Consider the following 16,228-nt stretch of genomic DNA (forward strand, 5'->3'; position numbering starts at 1 on the left):
AGCACGATAGGCTATACATAGCGGCCAGTATTAATGGTGGAGGAAGAACCCGGAAAACCCCGGAAAGAACCACCGACCCACGAGAAGCTACTGGCAAGCTTTCTCACATGCCCACATTGGCTGAATCTTAGACTCGAACCGCCGCAGATAGAGGTGAGATGGCAGTGATCCGTAACGAAGAGCGCTTTAGACCACTTGGCCACTCGGGGCCCCGATTGGGTAGGTAATAGTGCTTATATTCCTAACATTAATGCTGTCAGGTCAGTATTCTAGGAGAAACATAATTTTCTGAAAAATTTGCTTTATCACACATTATGTTTTTTGGATTCCTTTTTGGTATAATCCCCTTTTCTAAAGCCAGACTGTTAAATTGTTTACTCGAACATAAATTCAGTAAAATTTGGTAAGTTAATTTAAGCAACCCTTGAAGAATTTACAACAACTGCTTGAAACATTCTAAAATTTGGACCTAAGAAATTTGTGCAGGCCATGCGTGAGAAATTTCGCTGCTGGAGCTTTGTTAGTATAACTCCCTTGTTTATGATTTTGTTTTAGATGTGAATTTGATTGCATACATTTATTTTCCATCCAGACGTATGATCAGAATTCTCAAGATCCTAATTCCAGGATGGCTGACTCAAGAGGTGAGAAACAAACTTAATTCTCTGTTTATTTGAACCTCAATTTTCTTTTTGTTCTCTTCTGTTTAGGTGAAACTACACTGATAGCAAATGTCAAACCATCCATCTATGTACAAGCTAGTGAATGCATTTGTACACCCATTTTCTATTTAATTTCAACCTGGTTTCCTAAAATGCTGCATCCCACTTAAGTTTAGATGATGACTGGATTCCCTGTAACATTTACTACCCTTTCTATCGTCAGCACACTCTTCATCAACAGCAAATGGTCTTTTCAGACCATTCATTAATGTTTCTAAGAATTCAATGAATCAAATGCAAAAAAGGAAATATGAAACAGTTTCTGCTGCTCTAATTTATCATTCATACATACTTGTTTGAAAAATTATGTACTTAATAGTAGCATAGAATTTCTTGAATTGTGTTCCACTTTTCTTCAAACCAAAGATAAACTCACGCTGGATGGAACACCTATTCCAGTTGTTGAGGAAACAAAATTTTTGGGTATTATCTTTGACAGAAAACTGACTTTTATTCCACACCTAAAAAACTTGAAAGACAAATGCTTAAAAGCACTTGACCTACTTAAAGTAGTAGCGCACACTGACTGGGGTGCTGATAGAAAAGTCATCCTGAATTTATATAGAATGTTTATTCGCTCCAAACTAGACTATGGTTGCGTTGTGTATGGTTCAGCCAGAAAATCGTATCTTAAAATGCTTGATCCAATTCATTATCAGGGAATAAGACTGGCTCTGGGAGCATTTAAAACATCCCCGTGTGAAAGCCTTCTAGCTGAGGCGAATGAACCACCGTTATCGCATCGTAGAGAAATGCTTTCCGCACAGTATGCTCTCAAATTAAAATCAAACCCTCTGAATCCTGCTTTTTCGGCTGTTTTTCAACCCAAATACAAAACTTTATACGAAAATAAACCAAACGCCATACCTTCCTTTGGCATTAGAATATCATCCAGCCTTGACACTACAAATATAGATCTTTCAAAAATTCAGAAAACATCCATCTCCGAAACACCACCTTGGCTAATTAAACAACCAAAAGTACGTTTTACGCTACACGATGGAAAAAAATCCTAAACAAACCCTTCTATCTTCCACAACTCTTACCATGAACTCCTCACCGAATTTAAAAACTACACCAGAATTTACACTGATGGATTAAAGGATGAGGAAAAGGCTACTGCAGCCTTTGTTTGTGGAAATCACACAACGCAAGTTCGCTTACCAAATGGAGCATCAATTTTTACAGCCGAAATCAGAGCAATAGACCTTGCTCTGCAACATATAGAAAAGAACCGTATTTTAAACAGTATCATCTTCTCCGACTCGCTATCAGTACTCCAGTCACTACACAATAGAAAACTGGAGAACCCATTATTGAAAAACATACTCGTAAAAAATACCGAGCTGAGTGTCTCCCACAATATAATATACTGTTGGTTACCTAGCCACATTGGTATTAAAGGTAACGAAAAAGCAGATCGCGCTGCTAAAATGGCCCTTTCTCAAGAACCATCTGATTTTAAAATACCATATACTGATTTTAAACTTTGTATCAGAAAGTTCTTACATCAGAAGTGGCAGGCATCATGGAATGATGCTGTAAATAACAAACTTCATGCAATCAAACCAACTCTAGGAGAATGGACTCCTTCCTACAGAACCATTCTTAGGGAGGAGGTAGTCATTGCAAGAATCCGAATTGGTCATACTTATATCACCCACACCCACATACTAAAAGGTGAAGACCCACCAGAGTGCATTTCTTGCAATGAACCATTCACTGTCAAGCACTTTATGATAGAGTGTTTTGACTTACAACCTACGCGCAATCGTTATTACGTTGTGCATGACATGAAAGAACTTTTTGATAATATAAACATCACTCGTATTATCGAGTTCTTGAAAGCCGTAAATATTTACTCTAAACTCTGACTTTTATGCTATCACCTTATGCAGTTTTATGCAATATATGTACCGTCCCATTTTAATACCTATTCATCTTTTTTACATCTCCCGTTGATCGGGAAGCTTTATTTTGCACCGTTACCATCTTACTGTTTTTAATTTCAACCATTTGTTCTTTTATATCGCTGGTCGATATAGGACCTTTTATAAGTTTTAAAAGATTATACAAGTAACACTTTGTTTGGCGCTAAATAGCCTAAAAGTGCTGATGTGCCGTTAAAAAATAATCAATCAATCAATCAATCAATCAAACCAAAGATGATAAACAAATGTAAATGATTGTGATACAAGCTGATTGGATCATTTATTTTAGGTTAATCAAGGGTTCTAACTCAAATGCTGACATGAATGTTGTTTTTGTAGGATATGATCTCTTTTATGGCAATAAAATGAAAATATTGATAGCAATCTGTTTTTAATGTAGTATTTCTTTTGCAAGAAGAGTTTCAGTGGATATAAATCTTGTATATGATGAATTCCTTCTACAGTAAATAAGCAATACGTCATTTGGGTTGTAATAGTAGTGTTCCATCGATGAGAACAAATACAGATTATTTAATGTAGTCATCCTAAGCTTAATGGTATAAATCTGTAGAAAATGTTGATATGGAAACAAATACAAGAAAATTATATATATTGAGGGTTGGTTTAGGAAACTTCAAATAGTTAATTTTAATGGGTGGTATGAGGTTTGAAGAAGATGAGTACTGCTGAAAGTTCTTTGTTTTGTGGCACTTTTATAAACTTTTGGACTTGAGGTAGGCAGTGAAATCTGTTAGGCATATTTGTATATGTATGTAGATGATGTTATTTTATTTTCAGGACATTACAGCAACTTTTCAGTTTTTTACAAGGGGAGCCATGGTAGCTGAGTTGGTAGAGTGTCAGATTCATAAATGAAAGGTTGCAGGTTCAGTACCTGCTTAGGTCAGCCTGTGTTTGCTGCCTTAGTGTGTCATTGGGAAAGGCACTTAGCTCCCATTTCCATGGCATGAAACAGCAATTATCACCGTGATGTCATTTGGCATGGTCATGTTTGGGGTCTCCTAGTCTGGTTGGCAGAAAGACCATAGGCTTATGCCATATTTGACAAAAATTGTCATATTCATATGCAGTGTATTTTGACCATATGGCTTAAGAGCATTGTAGAAGCTATACATTGTAATGAGAAGCTATACATTGTAATGAATTTTAACTGATAGGAGCAACTAGATACAGTATTGTAATTGCCAGGTTTTAAAAATGCTTAGTTAACCACCATTAAACAAGAATTTTGTTTTCTCTTTATGAAATTTCACTTTAAAAAGGCAGTTGAAAAATTGTCTAAATTTGTTTGAAATGGCCCCTGTAAAATGTAATTGAGAGCAAATGCACATGTGTCTTCATACTATATTGTTTGTCTCAATTTTTTGTTGCCAATAAAACATTGTTGTGACCATTCATATATAACACACTGAAGCATTGAAGTCGGCGTATCAATGAACTAAAAGAACTAAAACCTTCTTTTCCAAATGAATCGAAACAGCCAGCATGTGAGTACATCAATATTTAGAAATAGGGGCAATCTTAATGTAATCATTCTAGGTTCATTACAAGTGTACATTGATAGGATTGAAAATTTAGGGTTTTATTAATTGTCTGTGTACATGTAGTAACATCAGGCATTGGTTTAATAGTATTTGTCTCACTCCTTTTTTCAACGTATTTCACAAAAATGAGTGAAAAAACTTTGACCTCACAGCACTTCTTGAATTCTACAACAAAGTATTGTCCCATATGTTTGCGACCTACATAATTGTATTTTGTTGCTGAAACTTCAGCAACATAATATTTAGACTCTTTGAATTGAATATTTTCCTTAATATATTTTACCAAATGTTTATGAAAACAGAGTGGTACTTCCAAGACTGATACATGTCTGCCATTGTTTCTCCCTGACAGATTCACTTTCAGTATAAGACTGATTTTAACAAGAAAATAATGCACACGCAGCAGTTAAAATCTTCCATATATCAGAATGATACTAGTGGTCTATATTCATCAATCTCATTGTTATTTAATGACATTGCTTCAGAATGTTATGTAATAAATAATAGCAATTAACTTTGTACATGTAATAAAAAACAAAAACCAAATGATGGTTAGGAACTAAATGCCAAAAGGCTTGCAGAAAATAACACAATGCAAGAAGTATGCTTAACAATAATTAAACACAAGTAAATAGGACAAATGATTTGAGTTTACATGGATCGCATAGTCCCTCAAAATCCTCAATGTCTTTTAACTTTTGCATATCACAAACATGCATTTCTTAAGTTAATACATTTGCATAATGTGAGAGTTTATCTTTTTTCCTTTGCTGCCTTCATGGCTGTGCCAAGCTAAGCACACGCTTAACTGTGACATATTACTGGCATTCTTAGATGGTCCGTATAGCCATTCATTTTATAGCTATGCCGTTGACACCAGCAAAAGGAAACACCAGTTTGGTGCACATTTTATAACTTTGTGGATGTTTGTTTAGGAAAACGTTGAGCAAAATTAAGGTTATTACTTTTGTATTCATTGTTTATATGTATATGTAGATGCTTTGGTTGTATTTTAATGCCATTATGGCAGTTTTTATGACTTTTTCATGATTTTGTAAGTTTTTGGGGAAATGCACCTTTGGTTTGTAGTTGAGGCATTTGTGTTACAAAGCACAAATCTTATTGTCATCTTCTACCATTAATTCCCAGCTCAACTGATTTCTGTTCTCAATTTCTGTGAAGAACAAAGTTTTTGGGCTTGGCAACCTAATATTTGAAATGGCTAATGAAACAGTCAAGTAGGTCACCCTATAACTACAAAAATTTGGTTGGTACTTAGAAAACTGGTAGTTAACTGCACATGTAGTAGATACAAGTTATTTAAGTGACATCACCAAGTAAACTTCTTTAATTTGCGAGATGTGAGACTATTTTTACTACTGGTGGAGGGTGCTAATTTCTAAACAGAATGAAAAGTACATGTTGGCATTTAGTCACTGTGTTGAAATTCATAATTACTTTGGAATATGCATTCCTGCCCTGATTGAATGTGCCTGGCCAGATTGTTGTTGTAGGGTTTAACGCCATTTTTCAGCACGCAATAGGCTATACATGGTGGCCAGTATTAATGGTGGAGGAAGAAGCCGGGAAAACCCCTGAAAGAACCACCGACCCTCGAGAAGCTACTGGCAAGCTTTCTCACATACCCACATTGGCTGTATCTGAGACTCGAACCCATGCAGACAGAGGTGAGATGGCAGTGATCCATAACGGAGAGCACTTTAGGCCACTCTGGGCCCCGGCCAGATTGTGGTGGGAGTGGGATCTGATAAACCTGTAGAACATGGCATTGACAGTATTTTAACTTTTCTGTTGCTGTTTTCTGTCACTAACAGATTTCTTGTATGTTGAAATTTCAGACATGGTATTTGGTGGTTGTTGCTTTATCCCTTATTGCAAGAACGTATGCAGATGTCTGGATGATTTCAAATGGCACCTCCATTGAAAGGTAAAAACTTTACTTCTCTAGTTTTCATTGGTCACATTGGGGGGTGGGGGTATTTTGTGCAAATTAAGTTATTTGACCCCAGAATGAAATATTGCATTGATAAAGAAATTATGAGACTGATAACTGTAGAGAGGTTAATGAATTTATCCAGAATTTCACCTGAAAATGGGATGGAAGGAGATGATTTACCTTCACGGAACATTAGTCACCTAATTTCAGGAACATTTACCTGTTTTTGATGTTACAGTCAATGCAATTTATGAAGTTGTTAAGCAGTTTTTTTCCTGGTCTGAGATAGGAATTGTTTATATTTTAATTTTTAGTCTCAGAATTTCTTTAATGGTATAGCAAACAGGTTTTGGTTGAATCATTTTGGCTTCACATGCTTCATAGTTTTTATCATTGTAACACCCACAAAATTATCACAAACATTTGATTTTAAGCAGGTTTGTTTTGTATCTATAAGCATATGTTTTGTCACTTCAGACTTTTACAATTTCACCACTTTGGGCAGAATATCAATGGGTTCAGTTAGGGGATTAGTCACCTATTCCTGCAAGGCAGAGTCAGCCTTGCTTTCCTGGCATGTTGAAGCAAAATTTTATGGAAGTAGGTGACTTTTTCCCCAATCATCACCCCCTTCTGTCCATCTTCACCAAACATAACCCCAGTAAATTATGTTTTTATTAACATTCACTTTCTATATTAAGTTCATACTAGTTGAATTTGCCTTGCAAGGTAGGTTGAACTGTGTTAGGGACACAACTCATAATTTGCTTCTGAGAGGAAATAAGTTGACTCGGAGTGATTATTTCACATTTAATTGGTTTGACAGCTTCTATGTAATTGCTAAAACAGTGCAGAAATCAATAGAAAATTACAGCAGAAATTTTGAAATGAACATCCTAAACTTTCAAAAGAAAATAATGCATTTTGTTAAATTATCTTTTTTTAAACAAGTTTTCTCACTATGCTGTCAGTAACATTTTATACAGTGGAAGTGATGGTAATTCCTGCTTATGGCAACACTGCAAGAAATAAATGCCAATTAAATACATTTTGTAAATTGAAACTTGTATTTATGTTTTATCTTTTAATTTGGTTTCAGTGTAATCATCATAATTGTGATGTGACCTGTTCTGTTTATGCATAAAAGGTGCCAGCCAGTCATCAGAATGATGTCTGTAAACATTTCTGTGAGAAGCTAGTTAAATACAGGCTGCATTGATCTAAGACTTACAGAAGTGTTTGTTGCATTGTTACAATCAATTAAAAGTAGACATGTTTTGTATTATCACATTACTTATGTCTTTTGTGTCAAGTTAAGTAAAGGGGTTAGATTATATAAAGAAAGTGAAATGGCATGCAAATCCTAGCTGATTAAGAATTAGGGTCACTGTTGTGTGTCCAGTCCACTCATTTCAGTTGACCAGTCAAACACTGAATTCAATATTTTGTAATTTGATTAAAGTAAGTGTCATTGCTCTCTGGTTTATCCTAATCATAAACAAAAGTGATCAGGGATATAGTGGAACCAGATGTGCTGTACTTAGTGTTTAGTATAACCGATAGGGTTCATTATGGAAAAATGAGAGCTAATTAAAGTTCATAGTGAACTTAAAGGTTCCAGAAGTTTGCTCAGTGATGCACAGAAACTTTACAGTTACTTGCAATGTAATCAATGATAGAAGAGTGAAAATTCTAAAACACCACATATTACAACTTTGTTATTTTTCAAAGTAAGTATTCATCTTTTAAAAAAAAATAAACAACAACAATATTAGAATGCATCCAAATTTGCATTGGTACACACCTGATGAGTATTGGAAACTCATGTAGTATTATGTTTTTAACAGTATTTCAAATAAAAGTACATGTAATTTACAAAGAAAAGGAAATAACTTCATTAGAAAAACAATTTTTTATTGATAGTTATTCTCATTGTAATTATGAAATAATGATTTAACCATTTAAACAACCCCCTGTCTTTTCTCACTGTCAATCTACATCCCTTAAATTTCAGAGTAACTTGTGCCCTCACTTAAGCTGTGATCTATGTATTGAGCATATTTACTTATGATCATTTAAAATTAGTATGACACCTGAATTTAATGAGTTAATACTAGCCTTTGACCCTTGACCTTGATGCTTGGCATTGACACAAAGGTCTATACCGAGTCATACCAAAAACGTAAAAATGGTACTGATAGCTGCCTCACTTGGTGCTAAGCATTAATTGGTTAGTGTTAGGACTGGTCGGACTGGTGTCAGGATATTGTGACTGGGTGGGACATCATGCTACATGTCTGCAGCATGATGCCCCAATGATAGACATCAATAAAAACTGCCACACTGCAGACATTGTAGTGATATGACTGAAAAATTGTTAAAGCTACTTTGAAATTCAAATCACACACACAAACACTTTGATGTAGTATCATCTATTTTTGTGTGGCTCAATTTTCATGGTTTTGTATTTTAAAAAGCAACATTTTCATGTGTACTTAAATTTGTGGTTTTGCTCTCAAAGTTTGCATGTGAGTAGGTATATAATTAGTAGTTTAACCTCTACGGATACCCATAAAATAAAAAGAATAAAATTGCTAACACAAATGGCAGTCACTTGAATGTTTAAAACAATACTACCACATGTATGGGTACAAAGCAAAGACATTAAGACATAAGTTCAATGCTTACACTGTTTTTTTCATCTCAGTGAATAACATTAATGGATTAAGCTGATCCAGCCAGCAACAGTAAAAGAATACCACCACCTCAACTGGCACAAATAAAACACCTATCAACATCAATCACTTACACTGTTTTCATCTCAGTGAATAACATTAATGGAAGCCACTGCAGCCAACAACAGTAAAACAATACCACCACCTTAGTTAGCACAAATAAAACACCTGCCGACATCAATCACTTACACTGTGTTTTCATCTCAGAGAATAACATTAACAGAAGCCAATGCAGCCAGCAACAGTAAAACAATACCACCACTGTGTTTTTGTCTGAATGCTGAAGATCAAAGTAAGACTATGCCACTAAAGTGCAAAGATGTTAACTTAATTGAAAGACAGTGAAATCACTTCTTTGTTTCTGCCTACCTTATGTTCAGACCAACTTCAACACTTGATACGACAATAAATAAAGAGGACAAAGAAGAATTAAAACCACACTTCCACAACTGGTATGCTAAATAGGTCATGCAGGACATCACTGAAAAGGAAGTTGTTGCTGGTGATGATCATTGCGTTGTATTAGTGAACCTAGCAACCTCATTAGTCTACCCAATTCATGCAGAATGGATAATTGCAGCTCAAATGACAATGAGTAAAAGATGGAACCTAATTTGTAGTGGTTTTTAGAGAGCTGAACTTGTTTGAATCTGCAATTTGGAAATTTGAGTGAGACTTTATTGATACAACATCTTAAAAAAATCCTGTGAGCTTTAATACTCTGCTGTAATTAGTGTACATACAAAGTGTTTCAATTAATAATAGTGCTTGAAGCAAAAGTTGCAGTATTTTACACCCTATTTCTTCTTTTGGATTAAAAATACATGAATAAAATGAAAAGTGCTTTAAATTTAAATTTATCAAGAACAGTTGTGCTTGGGTGAAGGATTAATTTGAATAAGTTTACATATACTGGTAGTTTTTTCTCTCCTTTCATTTTCAGTATTGCTAGTGTTTGAATACCTTATGCTTTTTCTTGTTTCTCTCTATCCTTACTTGTCTCACAAACTGATTTAAGTCAGTGAGCAGAAATTTCTTGTTTCAAAAGGTTAAAATAAAGCAAACACGTGAGGAAGCTTACATTTTATTACCAGATCACAGTATTGACGTTGATTTATCAAATGCTAGTAGTTTTATTATTATCTAGGAATGAAACACAAAATGGAGATGGGTCATCATCCCACATAGCTTATTTTTGTTGGATCTTTAAGTTCATAGTTCAGGGCAACAACAAAAACTATGAAATATGGTACCCCACTAAAATTTCTGATACTACAGTACGTTTGCAGTACATCCAGAACAAGATGTATCTCAGAGGTGGCGTATTGATACTCTGGTGAGATCCTCGGCACTGTATGGGGTATACTGTATGGATACTCACGTGGCTGGTGTTGTGAACAAAGCCTGATTTGCCATTTTATCAAGCTACTATGAAACTACTATGTTGTAACAAAATGAGAAATTATAACTTCACATTGCAAACATGGTGTGAAATCATTATAAAAGATTTATGGAGGATTTTGGTGGTATATGTTATGTTACTAATTTTGCATTAATAGAAACATTCAGATCAGAACAATATGGGAATCCTGTAAGGTTTTGTAATATCATTGACATCACCGCTAAGGAAGAGCATCCAATTCAACTGGTCAAAGGTTGGCACAGGTGCTAAGGCAGGGGTCGGCAACCTATTTTACATAGCATGCCACTTTTTTTACAGATTAATTTCAAAGTGAATGAGCGCGTGCCACCAGTAAGAGAGTAACACTGTTCAAATTGAGATTTTTAGCTGCCCTTCACATGCCACACAGAACCTCTTGATGTGCCCTAGGTTGCCAACCCCTGTGCGAATGCATTCTCATCAACCAAACTAGCAATTACATTAAATTCTTTCTTTCCTTTCAGTGCAATTATTGGTCGAGACAAAGAACTATTCAAGAAATATCTCTTCAAATTCATTTATGCCATGCCAGTTGTAAGTTACTGCATCAAGTTTTGTAAAATCTAAAGCATTTTCTAATATTTTCTGTTTGCACAGATTTGTTTAATTCTATGAAAAGTTCCTTTATTTGAGTATGCCATATCTTGAAAGTCACACACAGTAACCTCATTTTGGTCTAGAGCATGTGTTAATGAAACACTAGAAGTTGTGTGCAGAAACAAACGTTTCATATTATTTCTTTTTGTTCATGCAGTGATGGAAAAACGGACATACAAGAAAATATATATAATCCTTACCATTAATAAATATTTCATAAAAATTTAACAAATATAAAATAAAATAAAATTGAGACCTGATGTACAAGGCATTATAGTAAAGTCAACAGATTGTCATAGCACAAGACTTAAACAGAAATTAGAGTTCTGGGTTCGACACTAACACAGGCCTGAGGCCACCTGATTTTCAGAATGATCACCATTTTTCTAATGCCAGGTGGCCCATTTTGCCTGCTATTTTAAATTGTGGATATTAAAAATATATCTATACCATGTTTTATGATTGTATAAATCTTTTTTTTAATTATGAACATGTCCAGTATAGCGAAAATTGAAAGAAAACAAAGCTCATGCTTATGCTAATTACCAAATTACCATTTTCATTTTGGCATTTGCCGTAATTGACACTTGGGTGATTACTTTGATAATCTTATGAGAAACAGGTGTGTATGGGATTGACTTTTTGTTGTGTTTTTGCATGTTTGAAAGTGTGGAGATTTTTTGATAATGTCTCTCTGCTGCCCAAAAAGATGAGAAACTCGAAATACATGTGTCTGATAAAACCAAGAGAGAATGAACATTCAAAGATACCTGGATGCAGGAATTTCCATGGCTAAACCACACAAAAAAGAGAACTAATCATGCATTCAGTGTGTTCTGCTTATGATAAGATCGGGAACACAGAAGGGGCATTTTTCGTTGGAATGTATTCAGATTTCTTGGAACTATTGGAATTGAAAGGACTTTTAGGACATAGGAATTCATTCACCATGCTGTCAATTAATTTAATTCCTTCACTCCTGTATTTTGAGCAATGAATTATTTTCAGTTATGCAAAACGTTTTGTTTTGCTATTTCTTGTTGTGTAGTTTAAGTCCCTGGAGTTGTAAGACAGGATTGATGGCAAAAGTAAAAGATCAATATTGAGCAAAATTACCCCGCCTGGATTCATGTTTAGTGACAAACTCCTTCTTCAGAATATCACAGCCAGTTATAAATGAATTGACGACTTGTGTTTTGATACATATGTCACAGAATATCTGCTTTAACCTTGTATCATATTGCAGCCACTGATGCACAAGTTTCCAGCTGTCAAGAAATCTTTTGGGACTTTTGACCTGTTCGACACGTTGTGGTATTGCACTTAAAGCATTACAACCATCACTACTTGTAGATGATGTGGGACTGTCAGGAGTAACATCAGGTTCAGGGACTTTGTTGTCTGATAAATTTGCACTAAATCCAAATGCTGTTAATTTTGTTAACTTACTCTTAGGTTGAGACGATGAATGCGCAACGGTAAACTTTCGTTTACCCATGATAAAGTTGCACCGTTGACAGTATATAATTCTGATTGTGATTTTTTCCATTTGATTTGTTTTTATACACAGTAGTCAGTAATTCAGAAATAATCAGTTTTCTCTGAAGTTTCAGCAAAACTATTTTATTGGTACATTTAAAAAGCAACAGAAGGATTAGCCATCATTCAATTAATTGTACTGTTTCTATTCGTGTCTTCGGAGGTCGGTCAGTTGTAGGTGTAGTCCGGTAGAATGACTGAGTGTATTACGGCATGCAGTACTCAGGCCAGATGTCAACATAAGTGGATTATGATGTAACAATGCACTGTAAAGCTGGATTTGTCAATATGAACAAAGGATTTGTTTATGCAGTAGATAGATTTCAGTGCATTTTCTATCCAAGTTTGTTTCTTTCTTTCGTGGTCCCTTTGAATGTCTCCACTCCAAATCCATGACTGTATGTACAAATTAAACAGCCAAAAAGGTTGTTGCCAAAAATTGCAGAAGGTATATTTTGTCGCCAGTAAGGAAAAAAATTCCTATTTGCAAAATTTGCAAAGCCCAGGACGATCACAGATGATTTGGTCACGAAACGTTGTCGCCCATATACTATGTTCAATTATGAGAGTTGGACAATGCAAATGCTTTGTAAGTAGGCAGTACCTACCTGATGGACAAATGCTGTTGGAAATTTATCATTGTCAATACTAGTAAGCCAGAACAGGATCCATACCATTTCCTCCAGTCAGTTTTTATCAAATTATTAGTGAAGGCTCCACCAATACATCTTCCAAAGAGGCAGAAATTTATTCATCTTTTGAGTGCAACGTAAATGCTATTAACTTTAATTTTATACTATTGAATTTAAACTATTAAAACAGAAATTTAAACTATTGATCCAGAAATTTAAACCATTACATTTATTATAAACTCTTAAGCGAGCATGTAAATTTATATTCATGCAGTTTATTTGTTGTAAACTTATAAACCATCAGTTTAATGTTAGGTCCATTCTAGTTTATTTATTTAATTTTGTTAAATTTTATTGGTATAAAGAATGTACTCAAGGCAGTGAAACCAGCAGTTGTGTTATAGTGGGCCTTATGTCAGAGAGAGAGATGGTGATGAATGTATGAAAATATTGTTGCAGTGGGAACGGACATTGCATAAGTGATGTTGATGTTGCTGATTACCAGGGATGGTCCTGGCTTTTAAAAAGCTGTCGCCAAAAAAATCGCCAACCTCAATATTTTGTCGCCAATTTTCAAAAAGTGTCGCCAGAACAAGTAGTGTACATTTTTTTCAAGTGTTAATTTAGTCTATTAATGTAACAGGCAATGAAAATTACAAAAGATGGGTTAGTTAATACTCTAATTACAACAAGCATTAACAAAATGTTACAAAGTGTTACATGAAGATCCGTCGCGATTTTAGGGCTGCCCACTTGTTGAATGCAGTTTCAAAGTGTAATTTTTCACATCTGTACATGCTGATTCTCATTAAATTCTCAAGAGATGAGATGCAGAGTTTATTTCTGATGTCAGTTTTTATGAGGTTCATCTTACTGAATCCACATTTACAGTCTACAGTGCTGACAGGTGACACCAGTAGTCTCTCAGCAGCCCCCACCCCCTTATGGCTAACTTCACAAAGCTTGTAGTGAATTGCTTCCTAAATCCCAAGAATGATCACTGAATGCTGTATAAATTTTCTCGACAACAAAATAGGATCTCCATTCCCACGAATGAAACTTACACGAGTCAACACCTGGCAATATTGGACCGTATATATAAGCATAAATTCACACCCAATTTAGGTATTCTTTCACTCCTGTATTTTGAGAAATAAATAATTATTATTAATTATGCAAAACTGTTGTTTTTTTCTATTTTTTGTTGCGGAGTTTAAGTCTCTGCAGCCGTAACACGGGATTGATGGCAAAAGGAAAAGATCAATGAGTAAAATGCTGCACTGGCGACATATAATTGTGATTGAGATTTTTTCCATTTGCTTTGTATGTATATGCAGTAGTCACTACATCAAAGGTTATCAGTTTTCTATGAAGGTTCAACAAAACTATTGTATTGGCATATGTAAAAAAAAAAAAAAAAATAACAGAAGGATTAGCCATTTAATTAACTGTATCTGTTCTATTCGCGTCTTCAGAAGTCGGTGAGTTGTAGGTATAGTTCGGTATCATGATTGACTGTAACAAAGCATACAGTACTCAGCCCAGATGTCAGCATAGGCAGATTATGATGTTGTTGTTGTTGTTGTGGGGTTTAACACCATTTGTCAGCACACGATAGGCTATACATGGCGGCCAGTATTAATGGTGGAGGAAGAACCCGGGAAAACCCCGGAAAGAACCACCGACCCACGAGAAGCTACTGGCAAGCTTTCTCACATACCCACATTGGCTGAATCTTAGACTCGAACCGCCGCAGACAGAGGTGAGATGGCAGTGATCCGTAACGAAGAGCGCTTTAGACCACTCGGCCACTCGGGGCCCCCAGATTATGATGTAACAATGCACTGTAAAGATGGGGTTGTCAATACGAACAAAGGATCGTTTGTGTAACAGATTGATTCCAATGCATTGCTTAGTCAAGTTTGTGGCTTCCTTTCATTCTCCCTTTTAATTTATCCAGTCCAAATCCATGATTGTATGTACAAATTAAATAACCAAAAAGTCTGTCGCCAAAAAAATCGCCAGATGGGATATTGTTGTCGCCAGTAAGGAAAAAAAATCGCAATTTGTGACATTGGCGAAGCCCAGGACGATCCCTGGATTACGATGATAATGATGGTGATAAATACCAAGCACAAGATTTGGGAGCATTACAAAAGAAAGCATATAAATTGTTGATTAATTTAATGCAAACTATAATAAAATAACAACCTTTTATATGTGTTTTATTTTATTATATGTATTACACTTTTTTTTCTCTCAGTATAGAAGGACCTTCTGTCTGTCAGAAGGATCACCAGTTTTCAAGCAGGCTTCCTGCTTAAAAAAGTTAGTGTCGAACCCTGGAGATTCTAAAGCTATTAACCAATGCTTGAAGACTTTTATCATCAATGAATTATGCAGATACTAAAGTAAAGAACATTATGCTTTTATGATTTCTCAGTAATTTGACCTACTGTGTGTTCATTTATTATTTAATGTCTGTGTAATTTCAATGGTAATAAACTTTTGAGAAGAAAACAAATTTTGTGTTAAATAATTCAAATGTAATCAAGCTTACATATTATAAGATCAGGAAATATTTTAAGCTTTACTACAGAGTACATGTATGTTGAATGTACAAGCATTGTTGCTACACTCCTGTCACAGACTTGGATGCTATGGGAAAATGAGTACAAACTAACTGTAATCATTTCATTAGTATGCACAATTTCCTCTGTCATTCCATTTTTAATGTTGTGTTCATTGTGTTATTGCAGATATCTGTGGTGAACAACATGCTGAAGGTAAGAATCGGGATAACATTCATGAGAGATTATCTACATGTGCTGGGGCAGTTTGTCATTGACAAGAGGCAATGGTTTCTTAGGCTTTTATTTTGGAATTTTATAGAAAAGAAATATACAAAGCAAAACATAATTTATGAGCAAGTTGATTTACTTAGTCTTTAGCAGAGAAAACCGTTTGTAAAAAGTTTACAATTAAAGTGACTGAACAAAACAAAGGAAATTAAATATTTCTCCAATGATTGCCTACATTTATATATTTTGCCACTTATTTATTATGCCATTACATACCATGCCATCTATAAATTATGCCATTGCATACT

The 16,228-nt window shown here is 34.9% G+C and overlaps 1 protein-coding gene across 1 annotated transcript in view; it reads left to right on the plus strand.

Moving 5' to 3' along the window:
- The window catches only part of LOC149806676 (ATP-binding cassette sub-family D member 3-like), a 118,455-nt gene that overhangs the window by 11,922 nt on the left and 90,305 nt on the right, over positions 1 to 16,228 (plus strand). Inside the window, exons 4-7 of the mRNA XM_089956392.1 lie at positions 593 to 644; positions 6,078 to 6,166; positions 10,816 to 10,885; positions 15,879 to 15,905. Of these exons, the coding sequence (XP_089812518.1) occupies positions 593 to 644; positions 6,078 to 6,166; positions 10,816 to 10,885; positions 15,879 to 15,905 (238 nt within the window). The remainder of the gene's footprint in view (positions 1 to 592; positions 645 to 6,077; positions 6,167 to 10,815; positions 10,886 to 15,878; positions 15,906 to 16,228) is intronic.

Source organism: Sinohyriopsis cumingii, chromosome 1, assembly GCF_028554795.1.
Source record: "Sinohyriopsis cumingii isolate HCF-2022 chromosome 1, ASM2855479v2, whole genome shotgun sequence".
Classification (NCBI taxonomy): domain Eukaryota; kingdom Metazoa; phylum Mollusca; class Bivalvia; order Unionida; family Unionidae; genus Sinohyriopsis; species Sinohyriopsis cumingii.